The 18961-nt window shown below is 35.8% G+C and overlaps 2 protein-coding genes across 4 annotated transcripts in view; both read left to right on the forward strand.

Annotated features, from left to right (window-relative positions):
* COL24A1 (collagen type XXIV alpha 1 chain) overlaps positions 1-18961 on the forward strand; it is a 398952-nt gene that overhangs the window by 340202 nt on the left and 39789 nt on the right. For all 3 annotated transcript variants that reach the window (XM_061411389.1, XM_061411390.1, XM_061411391.1), the window contains exons 49-52: positions 13657-13764; positions 17439-17546; positions 17642-17695; positions 18381-18443. In XM_061411389.1, the coding sequence (XP_061267373.1) occupies positions 13657-13764; positions 17439-17546; positions 17642-17695; positions 18381-18443 (333 nt within the window). The remainder of the gene's footprint in view (positions 1-13656; positions 13765-17438; positions 17547-17641; positions 17696-18380; positions 18444-18961) is intronic.
* Positions 14846-16002, forward strand: LOC133244355 (transcription factor Spi-C-like). Its single transcript, XM_061411392.1, has one exon. The coding sequence runs from the start codon at positions 15002-15004 to the stop codon at positions 15746-15748; it is 747 nt and encodes a 248-aa protein (XP_061267376.1). The 5' UTR covers positions 14846-15001; the 3' UTR covers positions 15749-16002.

Consider the following 18961-nt stretch of genomic DNA (forward strand, 5'->3'; position numbering starts at 1 on the left):
ACAACCAGGAGTAAATTAGGAATCATAATGGTGAGTGGAGAAAGCAAAAAAGAAATATTCTAGGCAGAAACAATAGCATATACGATGCTAGGAAGAACAGTATGATTGAAGAAGGAGAGGAAGAAGGTCAGTTGTGGCTAAAGTTTAGTGAGCAAAGTGTAGAACGATACAGTTTGGTGCTGTTGAGGTAAGCAAGAGCAGCATCATGGTGGATAATGAAAGAATTATCAGGGATACTGAGCATTATCTAGACAGTAGGATCCCATTGAGTATTAAATACAGGAGGAATATTATTCTGGCTCCAGTGTGGAAAATGGATGGGAAGGGGCAGGAGTAGATGCAGAAGACTAAAAAGAAGACTATTTACTGCAATATTCCAGGCTATATATATGCATGGTTTGTAGTAGACTGATGAAGTGGAAATGGAAAGAAATGGATGGATTTAGGCAGTATTTAAGAAATAGCTTTAATGTGACTTCAATGCTTGAATATGGAAGGTGCAGGAGGAAGGGAGATGTCAAGGATAACTTATAATTTCCAACTTGTTCAAGTTTCTAATTCAATGCATTGTAGTGCCCATCACTAAAAAAGCAAATGCTGAAGGAGGCCCAAATTTTGTGGGAGAGGTTCTGACATTAGAGCAGAGGTGGTAAGTGAGCAATTAGATATTTGGGGCTAGGGCTCAGAGAGGAAGTCAAATATAAATTTAAAGTATCAACCTAGTAAAATGTACTAATCAGAGTCCTGTTTTGAAGTAGATGGAATACTCAGCTGGAATTTTGAAGAGACTAATTATAGAAGGGTGGTCAGGGTTAAGTCAGTCACTAAATGATGTTGGGTAAACTCAGAGCCTATCAACAGTAGGAAGCAATTAACCACCCTGAGAGCTGAAAGGTTAAAGGAAAGAAAGAATGTCAGGTTGAGAGTCAAGTTGAGACCCAGAGCTATTAGAAAAGGAGACTCTTACAGGAGCTATAGTTGAAAGTAACCCAGTCACTTACAGAATGCCCAAGTTGGGAGGAGATGGAAGAAAAACATATATTACCTCTCTCTTCTGGTAACTTTTGGTGTCCTACTGGTTCATCCCATTGGCCAACCACAACTGGAAGTCAGAGCACAAGAGAATCAGAGGAAGCAGTCCATAAAGGTGAGACTCCTAGGAAAATTAACAACATGGAGGATAGGCAGTGGGTGGATATGGGGAGCAAATGAAGAAAAAGCACAAATATTAGGTTAACAGTAGAAAGAAGGTCTAGAACCAAGTGGTGATGAATCCTATCATTTGTAAGTCATGTAAAGAAAAAGAGGGGACTACAAAGAAGTCTGAGATAGAGTGGTCATAATAGAAAAAGAATGCCTTATCTTGCAAACTTAAAAATATTTCAAGGGACAGATTCATCAGCTGCATCTAATAATAATGAGAGACTGTGTTGGACATGTTTTATTCTGTTTTTGGTCTGGTTTTTTGGCTACTCAGTGTCTCAATCCCATTTTAATGTTCAGAAATTTTTGTGTTTTCTCTCTTTTTGAGTCTTAACGGGAAGCCACCTTTTACTACAGAAGTTAAAAATTTCAGACCTTCACCTTGTAGTCCCTCTTTGAAACAGGGATGCTGGCCCATGACCCAGGCCTAAGCAATCAACACTTTCAATTGAGAAGCTAATAATACACAGAACCAGGGATAACAGGACTCTCTTCTGGTGGCAGCAGCAATAACTTTCAATGGCACTCAGCCTCCAGGGATGACTGGCGTCAACATTCAAGAGCTAGGGTGGTGCTCACTATAGTGCCCAAATTCTGGCTGCCTAGTCTTTTAATTTTATCCATTTTCCAAACCTGGTTTTCTAGATTTATCTGTGATTATATGAGCTACTCGATGTCTTTACAGTAAACTTTTTGCTTAATTGTTTTCTGATGTTTGCAAATAAGGACTTCCCCCTGACTAATATAGAAATCTAATAAGATATCATTATAATTGTTGCCTATTAGTACATGGAAATTATTGGTAACTTGAGCAAGTAAATAGTTATTTGATTAGTGGAGGCAGAAACAGGACTCGAGTGCTTGAGAGTGAGAGTAAACGCCTGAGTAGTGAGGAAATCAAAATATACAGACAGTTAAATGAAGAAATTCAGCTCTAAAGGGGAAGGTAGGAAAATAACTAGAGAAGAAACTGAGTCTAAGGTCAAAAGTTATTCTTAGAGAACCTTAACCATATTTAAATGCTAGATGAACTTAGTATAGATGGAGATGCTGAATACTTGAAATCAAGAGATTAGTCAGACAACAAAACGTGCATATTCTAGCTCCACTTAGAAGGTTATCCTACTTCTAATTGAGGATCATTTAAAAAATAGATTGAGCCACATATCCCTTTATATTTGAGTATAAAAAACTCATTGAATTTTGTGATGAAAAGATGAAATGAATTACAATAATATTGAATATTGTACAATATACCTCCCAGGGCCATGAAATTGAGCGGCATCTGGTATTTCTATTAGTAAGCAATTAGGTATCAGATCATAACTCATTGTCTCCTACTTTTTAGTGTTTTCAAAAAATGTTAGGGAAAAAATTACATGCATACTTAGAATATCAGGAGGTTAAAAGTATTGAAGCATTTTGTAACCTTTGAAATAAAAGCAAAATAACTTTCCCTTAAGGAGTCCCCTTTTAACCCCAAGGTTTACACATGCTATTGCTATTTATGGATATAGAAATATTTTTTACAAATGTCTCTGCTCCCCATAGAATATTCATAATGAAACTAGAATTATAATGCTTAATAAGGGACTAGTCTGTTCTGTGAAACTAAGTACAGTGGCTAAACTAGTCATTAGGAAATGTGATTTCTAAGGGAATTATTTCTAAAAGCTACTATGGCGATAGAAAAACTACTTAAGAGAAAGCAGTATAATTTCTAAATACTAGCAAGTTACCTGGAATATTTTCAACAAAGAATAAGGACATCATTCTGTTGGTCTTTTGTGTGTGTGTGTTTCTCCTTTTTTTATTTTCTTTTTTTCAAATCATGGCACCATGGTGTTTTTTGGCTCGCCGTTAAAGACTGCTGGATTTTTCCACTGAGAAAAATATTTATCCTGGGATTTCTAGGATTATGCAAGTGCCTGATTTTCCTAAACAATGTTCTTTCTCTTTTTGATGTGGCCAAAGGAGTTAAAGAATTTTTGGCATACTCACACTGCAGTTTCAATGTTTCTTCAAGGTCATGTGACTGCAACTGAAGGATGGTATTGGGGAAGCTCACAGTTGACTGTGCGAATTTTCTTCTGTATAAATGAGTGTTTTGAGGGTAGTCAACTTAGCACATCTGCAGTAAATGAGTCTACCATGCTGTTTTCATTGAGCTGGACTTCTGTATTAGCATAATACCTGAGTCATTTATGAAAAAGGAAAACAACCTTTTCCCTGAAAAGACCATAAATCTATTTGTCATCAAAATGAAGGCTTACCCGTCTTTATTTTTCATTGCTGCAACTAATAACACTGGCTATTGAAAAAGAGGGGAAGAAACAAACTAACAACTTGGGACAAATCCAAGCCTTTCAGTCTTGACTTTGAACTTCCTCAGGTAAACACAGGCTTAAGTGTTGTCGAAAATGAGATGATTGTCTTTGAAGAACGTTGAAAGTCTTGCATTTTTCCACCTGTGGACTGGGTCCACCTAGTCTAAGTCTAAGAAGGAAAAACACACTTCATCAGCCACTCATAATCCAAGCATAGCGTAGCAGGACCACCATGGAAGCCTCTGTTAGGAACACCAGCAGTCCTGGCACCCCTCTGGGTGGTGTATTCCCTAGTTTATGAGCTGGTCACCCCAAAGAAACTTCTGTTTCTAAGAAGATATATTTCTTTTTTCTTAGTATTTTGGAGGAAGAAACATACCAGCAGGGGCCAGATCTGCATTCATCAAATCCTGTCACCTCTTGATTATTAAGGGGTTGAGTATCCAGTTAGGCTTTAGCCTGATTGCTACTTTATCCCTCTTCTCCACCCTTCTGCTTGTTTTGGCCCATTTACTGCTCATTAGGAACTCTTCCAAAACAGATAGAACTCAGCCTATTGGGCTGCTTATTAGCAACAAAATGAAAGATTTGCTAGAGAATGTAACTTTCTTAGTTGACTCTTCAATGACTCCAAATCCAGTAAAGTCTGTACTCTTTGTGGAATATTGTTTCTTTATGATCTGGCCTCAGTCTTGTATTCTACCTTTCTTTTTTAGTCTAACAATTATTAAATGCTATGTGCAAGGTGCTGAGTATATGTGAAGTTTATTCTCACCAAAACTCCATGAAGTAAGTATAGCTATTATCTTCAGTTTACAAAAAAGGAAGCTGAGACTCAGACTAAGTAAATTGCTCAAGATCACACACACAATAAATAATAGAGCCAGGATTCAAAATCACACAGTCTAGATTCAGAGCCTGTATTCTTAACCATTGTGCTATGCTTTTTCAATCATGCTTAATTTGTTAGACATTCCTCCAAATTCTGTATATTTCCCCCACTTTCATGCCTTTGTACATGTAATATATTCCCTCTGCTTTGAAGACTCTTCCATCTTTAACCTTAGGAAGAAAAACTTCTTAATCTTTCAGAATTGAACTTAATTGAACAGTTATTTCTTTCAGGCACCCTTCCTTGGACTATTCAGTCAAAGCTAAGCATGCCTGCTCTGAACTTCTGTACACTCTGTACACTGATTCCATCAGAGCATGGATCATTTGCGCACTAATTAATGATCTTAATGTCTTTCTCCCTCAGGCATTTGTAAACTGCTATAGAACTGGTGTTCTGTTTTGTTTTTGTATCGCTAGTATTTAGCATAGTGTCAGGTCCATTTAGAAGAAACTCAATAAATATTTGAAGAACAAATGTTCTTTGCATAATAATTATGACTTTAGAGACGGAATTTAAAATTAAGATGTGCTTGCTACTCAAGAATCATCTATAAAATGGATACAGTAATATCTAATTCATATGGTCTTTATGAGGATCAAATGAGATGTTGTATGTGACGTGCTTGGTAGGCTGCATGCACTTATTGCGTTATTGTTTTTCCATAATAATTTTCGTGGCTAGGCTGACATTCAGTAACCAAATATTTGTTTAGTACTTAAGAGTGTTATTGAACCAAACTTGGGTCCACTCGCCTACACAGTAAAGCCAATTCACTGACACCAAGCTGCGGTGAAGGAAAGTGCAGTGTTTACTGTAAGTCACCATACAAGGAGTCCTAGACAGCTAGTGCTCAAAATGCCCCAAACTCTCAGATGAGTTTCAGCAAAGCATTTTGAAAGGCACAGTTAAGGAGGGCTATCACAGGATGTGTGTTTGACTCATAAACAATTCATTGTGAGGTTACAGGGTGGTCAGAAGGGTTAACATTGTCAATCCTTAGCTGCCAGTGGGACTGGGGGCCACATACCCATAGCTATCAGGTAGTTAATTTCTTCCATTTGGTGAGGGTTTTAGTGGTTCAGACAGTAAAGAATCCGCCTGCAATTTGGGAGACCTGGGTTCAATCCATGGTCAAGAAGATCCTCTGAAGAATGGAATGGCAACCCACTCCAGTATTCTTGCCTGGAGAATTCCATGGACAGAGGAGCCTGGTGGGATACAGACCTTGGGATTGCAAAGAGTCGGACATGAGTGAGTGACTTTCACTTCTTCAACTGTGTGTGAAACAACTCAAGAAATGTTCATTAGATATTATAGTGTAGATACTTCAGAGGGGAGCTAAAGCAGAGGATATGGGGGGATAGGACTGTCCTAGGGAAGACCCCATAGGGTCCTGCTCAGTTACAGTATGAGCCTGGAGTTAGGAAAGATCTCAGTGAACACGATGGGCAAAGAACTGCCCTCTTGGAACATATGTGGAACAGCAAGAAACTGCTGACATTTAACCATTTTTTACCTTAAAAAAAAAAAGTCACAATTTAATATGAAACAACTTAATGATTGAGTAGTAGTCTATAAACAAATCAAGTAATTCTAAATGGTTGGAAGAGTTATGCAAGAAAGAAAGCATAATGGTAAATAGATTTTAAGAAAGATTGTAGACTATAGAGGACTCACTGAGAAGGCTTACACTTGAGCTAAGGACTGAAGGGAAGAGTAAACCAAATATTTAAAGAATGAGGGAAGAACTTGCCATATGAAAGACCCAAATGAAAAGACCTCTAGTCAGGATAAAGTTTGGCATGTTAACAGGATTACCTGAGGATCAAGTAAGGTAGTATGGATATAGACTTATTATTTTTTAAATAAACGATGGATTTTCATTTCTTCATAGTGGTATGACTGCCTAGTCATGCTAAAAGTGAAAGACATAGGTGAAATATCCTCCTTCATGCCCCCCCCCATTAGTCTCGTGATTATAGGCTGAGGCCTGGGTAAAGGAGATTTCATAGCATACAGTAATGTTGTCCAATATTATAGTGGCATTTGAAACACTGTTTTGCAAGAATGATAAACCATCAATTGTTCTATGAATGAGTAATTCATTTCTGTGAGGTAATACAATGTTGAAATGCCTGTATCTATTAAAACTGAACAAGAGTCAGTTGTATATGCTCTTGAGAACAGACCTAGTCAGGCAGACTTGTCTCCACTACCTTAAGACATGCCTCAGTTCAGTCCCACTCTGAATTCCATAGATTTTAACAGGTTTAGCAATTCAAAACTAAAGTTACCTCCTAATTTTAGTATATAGCTCGTTCATAAATCTTATTTATAACATTTGGCCACATTATTTATGATTGCCCCTGCAAGAAAATGTTATAAATGCTGCAATATTTATGTGTAATATAGCCCTGCACATAATCACCTAATAATTGCTATCCCACGTATTTTTAAACAGCCAGTTTTTTCCGAAGAGGGATATATTTAGTAAGCCAAATAAAATGAGAAATTCCTACTTAAACAGAAGTGTTTTCAGTTGCTTGGATTAAAGGAAACAAAGTATTATTTTTGTAACCCATTGGTTTGCTGACTTTAAAAATATGGTACGTTATGTTGTATGCATGTGTGTGTGTGTGTGTATACACATATATATATGTATATACTATTGTGTATATATATATGTGTGTGTGTATATATAGTGTATATTATATATATATATATACACACACACACACACACAATATATATATATGTATATACTATTGTGCTCAGTCACTCAGTTGTGTCCAACTTTGCAGCCCCATGGACTGTAGCCTGCCAGGCTCCTCTCAGTCCATAGGATTCTTCAGGCAAAAATATTGGAGTGGGTTGCCATGTCCTCCTCCAGGGGATCTTCCTAACCCAGGGATTGAATCAGCATCTCCTGTGGCTCCTGCATTACAGGTGGATTCTTTACCACTGAGCCACTTTGGAAAACCCATTTATGTTGCCTAATATTATACCAAAAAAAAAAAAAATTAGGTCATCATATTTATTTTTTTGTACTATAGAAATTACATTAGTTTTAATTACTGTTTTCTCATACAACAAGTAACTATATAAACATATGATTGAGCACAAAGGAGTGTTCTTGGCAGTAGGGAAAAGATAAAACTCTTCTCCTAGTAATTTTACTTTAGATAAAAACATCAAAACCAATTTGAAGTTCTGTGTAGTTTAAAATTTATCAATCTACTATTGAAAAATCAATGAAATTAACATCAAAAATTTCTCATCTTACTCAAACTTTTAAACATAGTATTCATTTGCTAATCCTCTTTAAAATGTGGGGTTTTATATGAAAGTCATTCAGTCATGTCTGACTCTTTGCAACCCCATGGACTATACAGTTCATGGAATTCTCTAGGCCAGAATGCTGGAGTGGGTAGCCTTTCCCTTCTCCAGGGCATCTTCCCAACCCTAGGATCAAACCCACGTCTCCCACACTCTGCAGGCAGCTGAGCCACAAGGGAAGCCCAAAGTTTACTTAACACATTCTTTTTCTTAATATGTTTGTTTCCATTCTAATGAGAATAAGACAGCTAAACCAAAGGGCATTCAAACAGCAGTGGTATATTTCACTATTAAATCCAAAGTAGTCATCATTGTTCCAAAATATTTCTCTGTGCCTATCCTCTGATATGTACAATAGCCCCATTTTTGTTACCAGATCTTTACATTTAGTTCCAGGATGACGGCATATTTATACTTAAGCTACTCCTTCCTTTCCCTGCGGAGAAGTCAAAGTGAAAAGCAACTTCATTTTCTTTTCATAACTGACATCAGATTAGATAAAACAACACAACCATATTGCCATTACCAATACGTAGACGACTCTCCACAGAAGTAACTCTTGTGGAGGTGGTTGATATGGTCATTATTGATCCAAGTACTTGCTTCCTTGGAGATGCAAGTCTTAAGGGGCCATCAGCTTCAGTCCTGTCAAAACTGACACTTTCCTACAGAGTCAAAACCCTTCTCAGCAGGGAGGCTAGCTTCTATCTGAGGGTAATGGAGGTTTCTGGCCATGAGACATCATGTACTTTTACCATTTTATTAACATTTCTAAGACTTGGGTAAACTGTTGATTGGTCTCAGCATCTCTGAACAAATTAATGGTAATTTTGATTTTATTTGCTTTTTAAAATTTGCTCAGAGTGACTTATCCTTTGCTAATTGGTTTTAGACAAATCATTTAGAAGACACTGGAAAGAATTCCTAGGGATTAGCGTCTGTTTCTCTTGAACACAAAATCACTCATCCATCTGTGTATTCATAATAAGAAATGTTTGTTCTCTACTTGTATGAAACATTGCTTGGAACTCTGTACAGAACACTCTGCTACTTTCCTCAGATTTTTCTCTAAGAAACCAATGTGAACAGTAAATGATTTGGAACACATTTTTTGTGCTGTGTGAAATATCTGATAGTACTGCAAGTAAAATTAAGTTCCTAGCGTACAGTTAACCCTGCGGACTAGGCATATGGCCTTTATTATTCTCGCTAAAAATACTTATTGACGTCAGGAGTGTTTGGCAAGTCTCTGACTGTCCATTGTTCATGTGTCATCCAAAAGATACATTTTTTTTTCTGTTTGAGCATAAAGATTTTTTTTTTCAATACCTAAATTACAAATAAAGTGAGGTGAAGTGGTACTATTTTAGAACTGTAGAATGTTGTGGTGTCCTAAAATCATCTAGAGTGGTCTCTCACATGTTCTGTGTTCTCTCCATCTGGAATCCATTACTTCCCTAATACATCCAGACATAGGATACACACAGTCTTGAAAGACAACCCACCATTTAGAAAAAAAAAAAAATTATACTGATCCATAGTTTACAACTTTTCAGCTAGTTTAATTCTGAAGCTACTTTGTTGGTCTGCTGTAGTTGTTTTCTTCATTTGTCTTTTGTTTATGACTTTGTAAAATCAGCTTTCTCTTCAGGCCATTGGTTTCTTCCTGTTTTTTAACCTCTTGTTATTGGGAGAAGCATTGTTTACCCAAACTTTGTTTTTAAAACTGGATTTTCCTGTAGTCATATTCTCATCAGAATCCTGGCCATTGGTATAAGACTTAGGTCTTTCCTAAACATTTCTGAAATTCTGTATCCTAGAATTTCAAATGACTATGAATAGATTTGGGTTCATTTGTAATGATGAGCTCTTAAATGACATTATCTCCTATCTCCACGGTTCTCATCATTCGTATGGAAAGTACACTACCAGATAATCTACCCCAGAGGTATGGACCCAAAAGGCTCACAGACCAAATTAAATCAATGTAAAATACATTGTAAGAAGAAAAAGGAGGGATTTCCATGGAGGTAACGGTGGTTAAGATTCTGTGCTTCCAATTCCCAGTGCAGGAGACATGGGTTAGATCCCTGATCCAGAACCAAGATTGCACATGCCTCAGCCAAAAGGCCAAAAAAACAACAACAACAACAACAAAAAAACAAAGGGAAAGAGCTTAGGCTCATTGACTAGCTTAGGATAAGGTGCAAGCAAACTTGAAGAACCCCACCACATGAATCCTAAATCCACAATGTGGATCTCTCTCCCTCCCTACTTCCCACCCTCATTCCCCTTCTCTCTATCAAGATTTTACCCTCATAAAGGTTCCTCACAAATATTGAGCCACCAATATAGATAAGTGGTGAGAAAGAAAATGTTTGATGTAGATTGGGACAAAGAAAGATGTAAAGGTCAAGCTAAGGAATGAGAGTCTATATCCTTAAGCACCAAGCGTAGTACATGGCACCTAGTGATGTAAAATACAATTTTATTCTTACTTTAGTGTTTTATGATCATGAGGAAAATCTACTTTGAAAAGGTAAATTTTTAAGTATATTGGAACTATTTTTTGCCATTAGTAAGAGGATAGAAAGATACATGATGATTTGGAGATTTTTTTTTTTTTTTTTTTAAGGAAAAATGCTTTAGCATTAAACTCAAAATTGGCTTTACTTTTTAAATCCTATTCTGCCAGCCAGGCTCCCCACAGAAATGACTCTAGCCTATCTTGAGCCAGTCATCTCTCCTACCACTTTTATAACTTTTAGGGAAATATCTTTACCTTATATTCCAGTTAAGGCTACCTTCTCAGTAATTCCTTTTCTGATTAGTGCCAGAGGTAACTTCCCCTCTTCAGAACCTCTCTAGTATTTACTTTATATCTCTTATCTCATGTTTTTTTTTTAATTTATGCCTTTATTAGAACTATTTATATATTACAGTCTTTCTCACTTAATTTTAGGCTTCTTAAAAATAAAAACCACATCTTGTTTATGTTTTTCACAGGGCTTCCCCATGGTACTTTCCTTATACATAGATGATATTCAGCAAATGTTGTTCAATGCATAGAACAACTATTGTGCAACCCAATTTAGTATCCCAGGAATCAACTCAGAAAGTAACAATAATCTCCTAAAATAGGGGTCAGAAAAATTTTTCTGTAAATATTAATAACTGTTTTTGAGTTTGCAAGGCAAAAAGCAAAATCAGGAGTATTGCTTAAGAACTTATGTAACAAGAAAGAAAATAAATTTTTATGGATTTTAAGTATTGATTTAGTATAATTTTTGTGATACAAGTCTACTAATGAGAAAAACGGAATTCTTTTGCATGGGAGATAACCTTTAGCTTATTACAGTTTCTTGTCATTAATATTTCATTTGTTAATGCTGACATAATGATATTTTGCATGTCTTACATATTTCATCTTTGAACATTCTTTTCACATAGACATGTACTGCCAAATATTGCAGTTCATGAGCATATGATTTTAATCTAGCATATTCATTGCTTGGAAAGAATTTGTAAAATTCTGCTAGGTTCTTCTCTTGATAGTTGCCTTTTAAGCATGTCATTATGTTGTACATTAGTTATTTCCAGTTGAAGTTTCAGTTGAAACTCCTCAGATAGTTAAATTCATTTTGAAATAGAGAAATTTCTTGCATCTAGATCTGAAAAATCCTACTCAAAGTGTTTGCGCTCAGAATATCTACCCACCAAAACTTTTTGTGGAAATGGAGATCTCACTTATTTCAATTTTTCAGAGGAAGTGTATAAAGCTGTTTGAACTACTTGTGATTCAAATATTAGTTGTCATCAAAATGATTTTATCACACTATGTTTCACATGTAAGCATTATTTTGCCTTGCAGTTTGGGGTTGAATTCACAGATAAACATTAAATAAATCTGCAGCAAAATTTAATTTCTAAAACCACATTAGTAATAGAGGTTGACGGCAGTTCTTATACAAAGAAAACCTTGAGTCTTAACCTCAAAAAGCCCAGTGAAGCTTTATTCCTGCAAAGCCATCAAACTGCTGCATGTTAGAGTCAGGAAATTCAGTTTCTATTTTGACAAAAAAATTCACAGAACCATTGAAAGTTAAATTTACAAGAGTCAATGGAGTTCACTCTTGATAGTACTGGCTCAATAACGTATTGTAGATTCAAGTATTTTCCTCAGAGTACCTGGTGAATAAAATACAATGAATAATCATAGCTCTAAATATCTTAACTTTTTCACAAGTTTTGTTAATTTGTCTAGTTCATCTTTTTCTGATCTGTTGCTATCAATTTTATCACATTTTAGCAGATTCCACATCAGTCTGTACTGATTTAGTTTTTTAACTTACTTGAAGTTACTCTTACCTATAATTACTCCACCAACTATTCATAGGGGTTAACTTTGGAGGCACTTCAAACTCAGCATTGATTCCTCAAATAAATAGTAGTATTACTAACATCTATTGATTGATCAAGAGGCAAGTAAAACCACTTGGAAATATTTGCCTTGGTTTTTTAATTGACTATTGATAGTACTCCAATGTCCTTGACATTTCAAGCAACTGTTCTTGCCAAAAGGCTAACAAACAAGTTTATTTTTGCTGCATGATTTAATTGTCTATCAATAAGCGACTTTCATTGTTGGACTAACAAATGAACCACTTATAAACTTCGCTTTAGTTGCAACTCCATTTCAAATTTTTGTGAAGAATTTTTTATTGTGATGAGATACTCCATTTTAGTTTTCCTAATTTTTCTGTTACATTTCTGTGAAGTGGGAATATTGTGTCAAGTGCTTGGTATAATAGTGTTGATGTATATAGTATTTTTTTAAGCACAGCTGTCGTGTCATCACATAATAAACACAAAACTTTGACATCTAGCTTGACCACAAAATAATCCACATTCCACTGTACCTTAAAAATACAACATTCAAAGTCGACTTTTTTCTTCTTTTTTTGTTTTGATACAATGGATATGCAGTGATAATAAAATCTCACAGCAAGTCAATATATGTTCTGCTTGAAGCACTTGTCCATTTATAATTGCGTCACAGGAATTTTCAGCACAACAGTCAGAGGTGGGAAGCAATACGTGCCTTTGAGCCTCTGCTACAACTACTGAACTCTACCATTTAGCACAAAACAGTCACAGACAATATACAAATGAATGAGCTTTGTTTATAGATACGGAAACTATAATTTCATATAATTTCTGTGTCTTGAAATATTATTCTTCTTTTGATTTTTTAAACATATGAAAATGTAATAACTATCCTTCACTCACAAGCTCTACAAAAATCCTTGTTTTAGGATTTGGCTTTGAGGAAATATTGTTTACTTACTTAACTTTATTTCTAATTAAGCTATTTGAAGCAAATTTTCTGGAATAATGTGATTGAAAAGAATATTATTTTTTAATGAAATGTTAATATAATGTTATATAAGTTTCAAGTGTACAATGTAGTGATTTGGTATTTTTATGTATTGAGAAATAATGACCACAATAAGAAGAAAATCCTTCTTAAGGATACATTAATCAGTTATTAGATTTGTCATGCACACCAGAGTATAATACAAAAAGTTAGAATACAACAAACATGCTTAATATCTAGGCTCTTTAGTCAGGAGATACTGGTGGACTTTGTACTGCCTAGGTATTTTTATTTTAAAAACCCAAGACCATTACATTAACTATAATTAGAGATTTCAGGTAAGCCAAAACATCATGTAAGCATTTCGTTTATTTGCGAAAGAAGCCCAGGGTAACTCCCAAACCCGGGCAGTGTATCAATAGCAGCCTTTCAGCACATCAACCCTTCCCTTACTTATTGAGTCTCTGGATGGATATCCTAAGAACTACTCCAGTCCTCATTTCTTATCTGTTTTTTAGGGCATCAGAGGCAGCCCAGGAAGAATAGGACTGACTGGATCTCTAGGTCCTCAAGGAGCAAAGGGTTCGTCAGGCCCACCAGGAAGCCCAGGAGTTCAAGGCCCAAAGGTACTTGCATGTTTCTTCAGATGGATGAGCAGTATTGACCATCTTTCCTGGCCCTGAGTTTATTGACTAGATCACAGGATGGTAAGATTGATAGCTTGTAATTAAATTTGGCCAATAATAAAAAACACATGAGGGAAAAAAGGAGAGTGCATGGCCTTGACATAGCCATGTCCCATGATAGCCACACTGCATGTAATTTGCTGGAACAATTTATTAACCCAGGACTAGTGATGTGTTATAAAAATGTTCTTTTACTCATTTTGTCTCTCCTTCCTTTTCTGTCATCTACCTTCTCCTCCAAAACAGAAAATTTTTATTTACTTCCAGTTACATACTTTCTCAGGTATACTTCCTGTTCCACTAAGTCTGAACCTAACCAACTAATTAACAAATATGATAAGCACACAGATTATTTCTTAAAGTGATAGTAATTGTCTTGCATTAATCTTCATTGCAAGGAGTGTTGTCACATGTTAATAGGCTTTCTATATAAAACCTCTCTTAGAAATATCTCAATGTACTGTAGATTTGACCCAGACAACCAAAAGATTAGACCAATATCTAATGCAGTTTCATAAAAGACCAGGATTAAGACATTGGCACCCTCATCATTATTATCTCTTAATTTGATTTTCAAGACTTAGCTTCTAAAGAATTTTGAGATATTCTGAAAATGATGACTCAGCAACTTATTGTTTACAGTTTGAGCCTGTTAATGTTTTTACCATGAATATCCCTTTCCACTAAAAAAATATAGCTGAGCAAATGCTAAAATTGGGAAAAGAAATAAGATCCCTGCCTCTTTTGTGTGAATCTGGGGGAGGGGAAAAAAAGGATCCAATTTGTCAAGTCCCAAAGCTATATCTTTATCTCAAGACAGTGAAGGATAATTTGCTAATCTGAAAGCTTTAGTCAGAGTTTACCAAGCACCATTTTTCATTACCTTATCTAAAAATTGAACATGATTTCTAAGCTTATTTTTAGAAATTGTAAAAGCTATTGCAACTCTTATTTCAAAAACAAAATAAAAATATATTTTAAAATACTTGACTTTTAAAAACAAAATAATTATATCTTTAAAAGGAACTTTTATGGGATAAAGAGGCTTTGTATCAAAGGAATCTTGGGGAGAGTGTTGCAGATCTGTGCTTCAGAGGGGAAAGTTGTTTCCACCTGGAGCACTTGTAAATATTGGATTGGCCTCTGATGGACAGAATTGTCAGTTTTTTAATGAAGCATGGCTTGTGCTGAACAAGACAAGCTGGGTCAAGCGTTTGAAGATGCTTTTGAAGTACTGAGGCAGCATTCAACTGGAGACTTTCAGTACTCCTCAGATTACAAAAATTACCTGGCTTTTATCAACCACCGTTCTCATATCAGAGGAAATTCCAACAGCTATGGTGTGCAGCCTGCAGAGGAACCCATCTATAATTGGAAAACAGTAATAAACAGTGCTACGGACCTCTATTTTGAAGGAAATATTCATCAATCTCTGCAGAACATCCCTGAAAACCAGCTGGTACAACCTGCTCTTCTCCAGCAAAAGGGAGGAAAAGGCAGGAAGAAGCTCCGACTGTTTGAATACCTTCATGAATCCCTATGTAATCCAGAGATGGCATCTTGTATTCAGTGGATAGATCAAACCGAAGGCATCTTTCAGTTTGTATCAAAAAACAAAGAAAAACTTGCCCAACTCTGGGGAAAAGAAAAAGGCAACCGGAAGACCATGACTTATCAGAAAATGGCCAGAGCACTGAGGAATTATGGAAGAACTGGGGAAATCATCAAAATCCAGAGAAAGCTAATTTACCAGTTCAGTGAGGCCATTCTCCAAAGACTGTCTGCACCTTATTTCTTGGAAAAAGAGATCTTCTATTCACAGTATGTTCAACCTGATCAAGGATATCTCAGTTTAAATAACTGGAATGCAAATTATAATTATACATATGCCAATTACCATGAGCTAAGTCACCCTGATTGCTAAATACACTCTTACATTTCATAATTTTCTGACATCAGAAGTCTCTACAAGTTTTAGGATTTTTCTCTAAAAGCAAATACTGAAAAAAAATACTTCATGATTGTTATCTTTTATGACATAGCATATAATCTATACTAACTTGGGGAGAAATTTTGCCAGTGAACAGCTCTTTAGAATGATTGTCCCATTTGAAAGTATAGACTAAATGTTCTTCCTCTTACTAGTAACTATGCAATTATTTCTTTCTAGATTAATAATGCCAGTGGAGACTGTTTGATTTGCATATTGATTAAACATTAAACATTATTTTCTTGTCACTCAGACCAAAAAAAAAACAGAATCACTTTAGCATATATCCAATAGCTTTAGCAACAGAACAAAAACTGATTGCCTGTGATGGTGTTCCTGCTAAATTATATACAGGGCTTTAAAAATTTCAGTGTCTAAAACTAGAACTACTATATGATCCAGCAATTCCACTCCTGGGTATATATCCAAAGAAAATGAAAACACTAATTCAAAAAGATAAAAAAATTTTTTTTTTTTTGGCTGCACTGTGTGGCTTGTCAGATATCAGTTTCCCAACCAGGCCTTTGCAGTGACAATGCCAAATCCTAACCACTAGACTACCAGGGAACTCCCATAGTGACATTATTTACAATAGCCAAGATATGGAAGCAACCTTCTAGCCAACAGGTGAATAAAGGAGATGTGGTATACACAACACACACACACACAGAATATTACTTAGCCAAAAAAGTGAAATCTTGCCATTTGCAACACGGATGGACCTAGAGGATATTAAGCTTACTGCAATAAGTCAGACAGAGAAAGACAAAAACTATATGTTACCATTTATATGTAGAATCTAAAAACTGAAAATAATGAAATAGAAACAGACTTAAAGATATAGAGAACAAACTAGTTACCAGTAGGGGGAGGGCTGGGGGCAGGGGAGCAAGATAGGCATAGAGGATTAAGAGGTACAGACTACTAAATATAAAACAAAGAAGATACAAGAATGTAATGTACAGCACACGGAATGTAGCCAACATTTTATAATAGCTTTGAATAGAGTATAACCTAGAAAAATATTGAATCACTATGTAGTACATCTGAAACTAATGTAATATTGTAAACCGACTATATTTCTATAAAATAAAGATTTAAAAAAAAAAAAAAGGAATCTTGGGAAACAGATAATGGAAATTTCTTAATGATGGAATTGAAAAAAATAATCATGGCAAAAATCAGGGTTCACATTTTAAGAGATTCTGCTCTGTTTGTGGTATCAGCTGAATCATCTCTGTATGGTAAAGAAAACACAGCAAAATAATTTCCATTCAAATAAAACACAAGCTCCATCACATACAAACACCCCCACACATACCACACCCTCTCTGTAGCCCCACTATCCTCCTCCCACACTTGCAGGCCCCTCTCTCCCCTCCTTTTTCCATAGTCATGACCACAATCTCTGGAATTCCCTTTCCCTACTGCCACATTTCTTGTTCATTGTAATCAAATATTATGTATGTGGAGAATATTGGTGGGCAGAATGATCATGCAGATTTTGACTTCCCCAGTGCCTTGTACTATGTTTGAGGATGGGCCAGAATTTAGGTTTCATTTTAAAATAATATGTTCAAAGGTTCTAAAGTCAAGATTACCTTTCTTTTTTTTTTATCCATAGGGTGAGCAAGGGCTACCTGGTCAACCTGGAATTCCAGGTAAAAGAGGTCACCAAGGAGCACAGGGTGATCAAGGCCCATGTGGAGAGTCTGGCATCAAAGGGCAACCTGTAGGTGCCAACTCAGAAATTCAATGAGCACTTATTATTCTACATACCAGGCCACCATCGTACAATAATGATAATCATTTCTATTCACATTACAGGGAGAACATGGTATTCAAGGTTTGATGGGTTTCCAAGGATTCCCAGGTCCCAAAGTATGTTTACATATTTTCTACTGGTCTCTGAGAATCCCAGGGATGGGGGAGCCTGGTGGGCTGCCGTCTCTGGGGTCGCACAGAGTCGGACACTACTGAAGCAACTTAGCAGCAGCAGCAACTAGTTGTCTAGAAAAAAAAAAAAAAGGTGTTGAAACACCAATATTTAATCTCTGACTTGAGCTTCTGTTTTTTTTAATCGGCAAAATTTCAGTTGGTGTAGAATTATATAATTGAGTTCTGAATGTTAATTTTAAAACTTATGTAACTATATATTTTCCTAGCAGTTTTATTGAATAATTTGCTTCTGCATCTTCTCATCTGTTTTTCCAAACATTTCAAAATAAAATTTCCAAACATTTCAAAATAAAATTTCAACATACCATAAAGTTGAGAGAATGAGTTAACATGCATATACCTATTACTTAGATTCTACAATAACATTTTACTCACTTTATTATGTACCCATCCAATCATCTGTTCCTATTTCCCTCTATCTCAGTCCACTTTTGATGTATTTCAAAGTCAGTTGTAGACCTCAGGACAATTCCTCCAAAATACTTCAGCTTGTACATCATTAGCTATCATGTTCCATTTTTTAAGGGCTAGTTCTTAATAGATTGGTACAAGGTTATTTCAAATGTAAAATGTTCATATTTTGGCTTTTTTTAAATCATGCTTCTAGGGTCCCCAGGGAGATGCTGGCATTGTTGGAATATCAGGTCCTAAAGGCCCTGTTGGACAGAGGGTAAATATAAAGTCATTCTGCCTTCCCATATATTGTGTTTCTTTGTTCATTGCAGGAATTAGGGTTACAAAGTCTACAAATAATATACTTCAAATTAATAACTTAATAAAATTACTTTTAAAATAGAAATTCATTAGAGCACATGCAGAGAGGTTCTCAACCTCTGTTAGTTCATATATTAGTCTGAGCAAAAGACCCTGCAGGCCACCCATGCTTCTTGGTTCTTACTTAAAAAAAAAGGAATTAATATGACTACTGGATAATGTATTTATTAACTTACACCAGAAACAAAAACATAAAGTGGTTTCATGTTATAAACATTAATATGACCAGGAACTAGAGACCACCCTCGTGTACCACCTGGAAGAGAACTTGTCTATGACCTGAATTCCTCAGACAACACTTTGAAAAATGTTTCCCAATCGCTCTGCTCAGGGGTGGGTATCCCTAGAGAGTGATGAGAAATTAATTAAAGAGTTAGAAAGATCAGGGCTCAGAAGAACTCCAATTAGCTGTTT

Source organism: Bos javanicus, chromosome 3, assembly GCF_032452875.1.
Source record: "Bos javanicus breed banteng chromosome 3, ARS-OSU_banteng_1.0, whole genome shotgun sequence".
In the NCBI taxonomy this organism is placed as follows: Eukaryota; Metazoa; Chordata; class Mammalia; order Artiodactyla; family Bovidae; genus Bos; species Bos javanicus.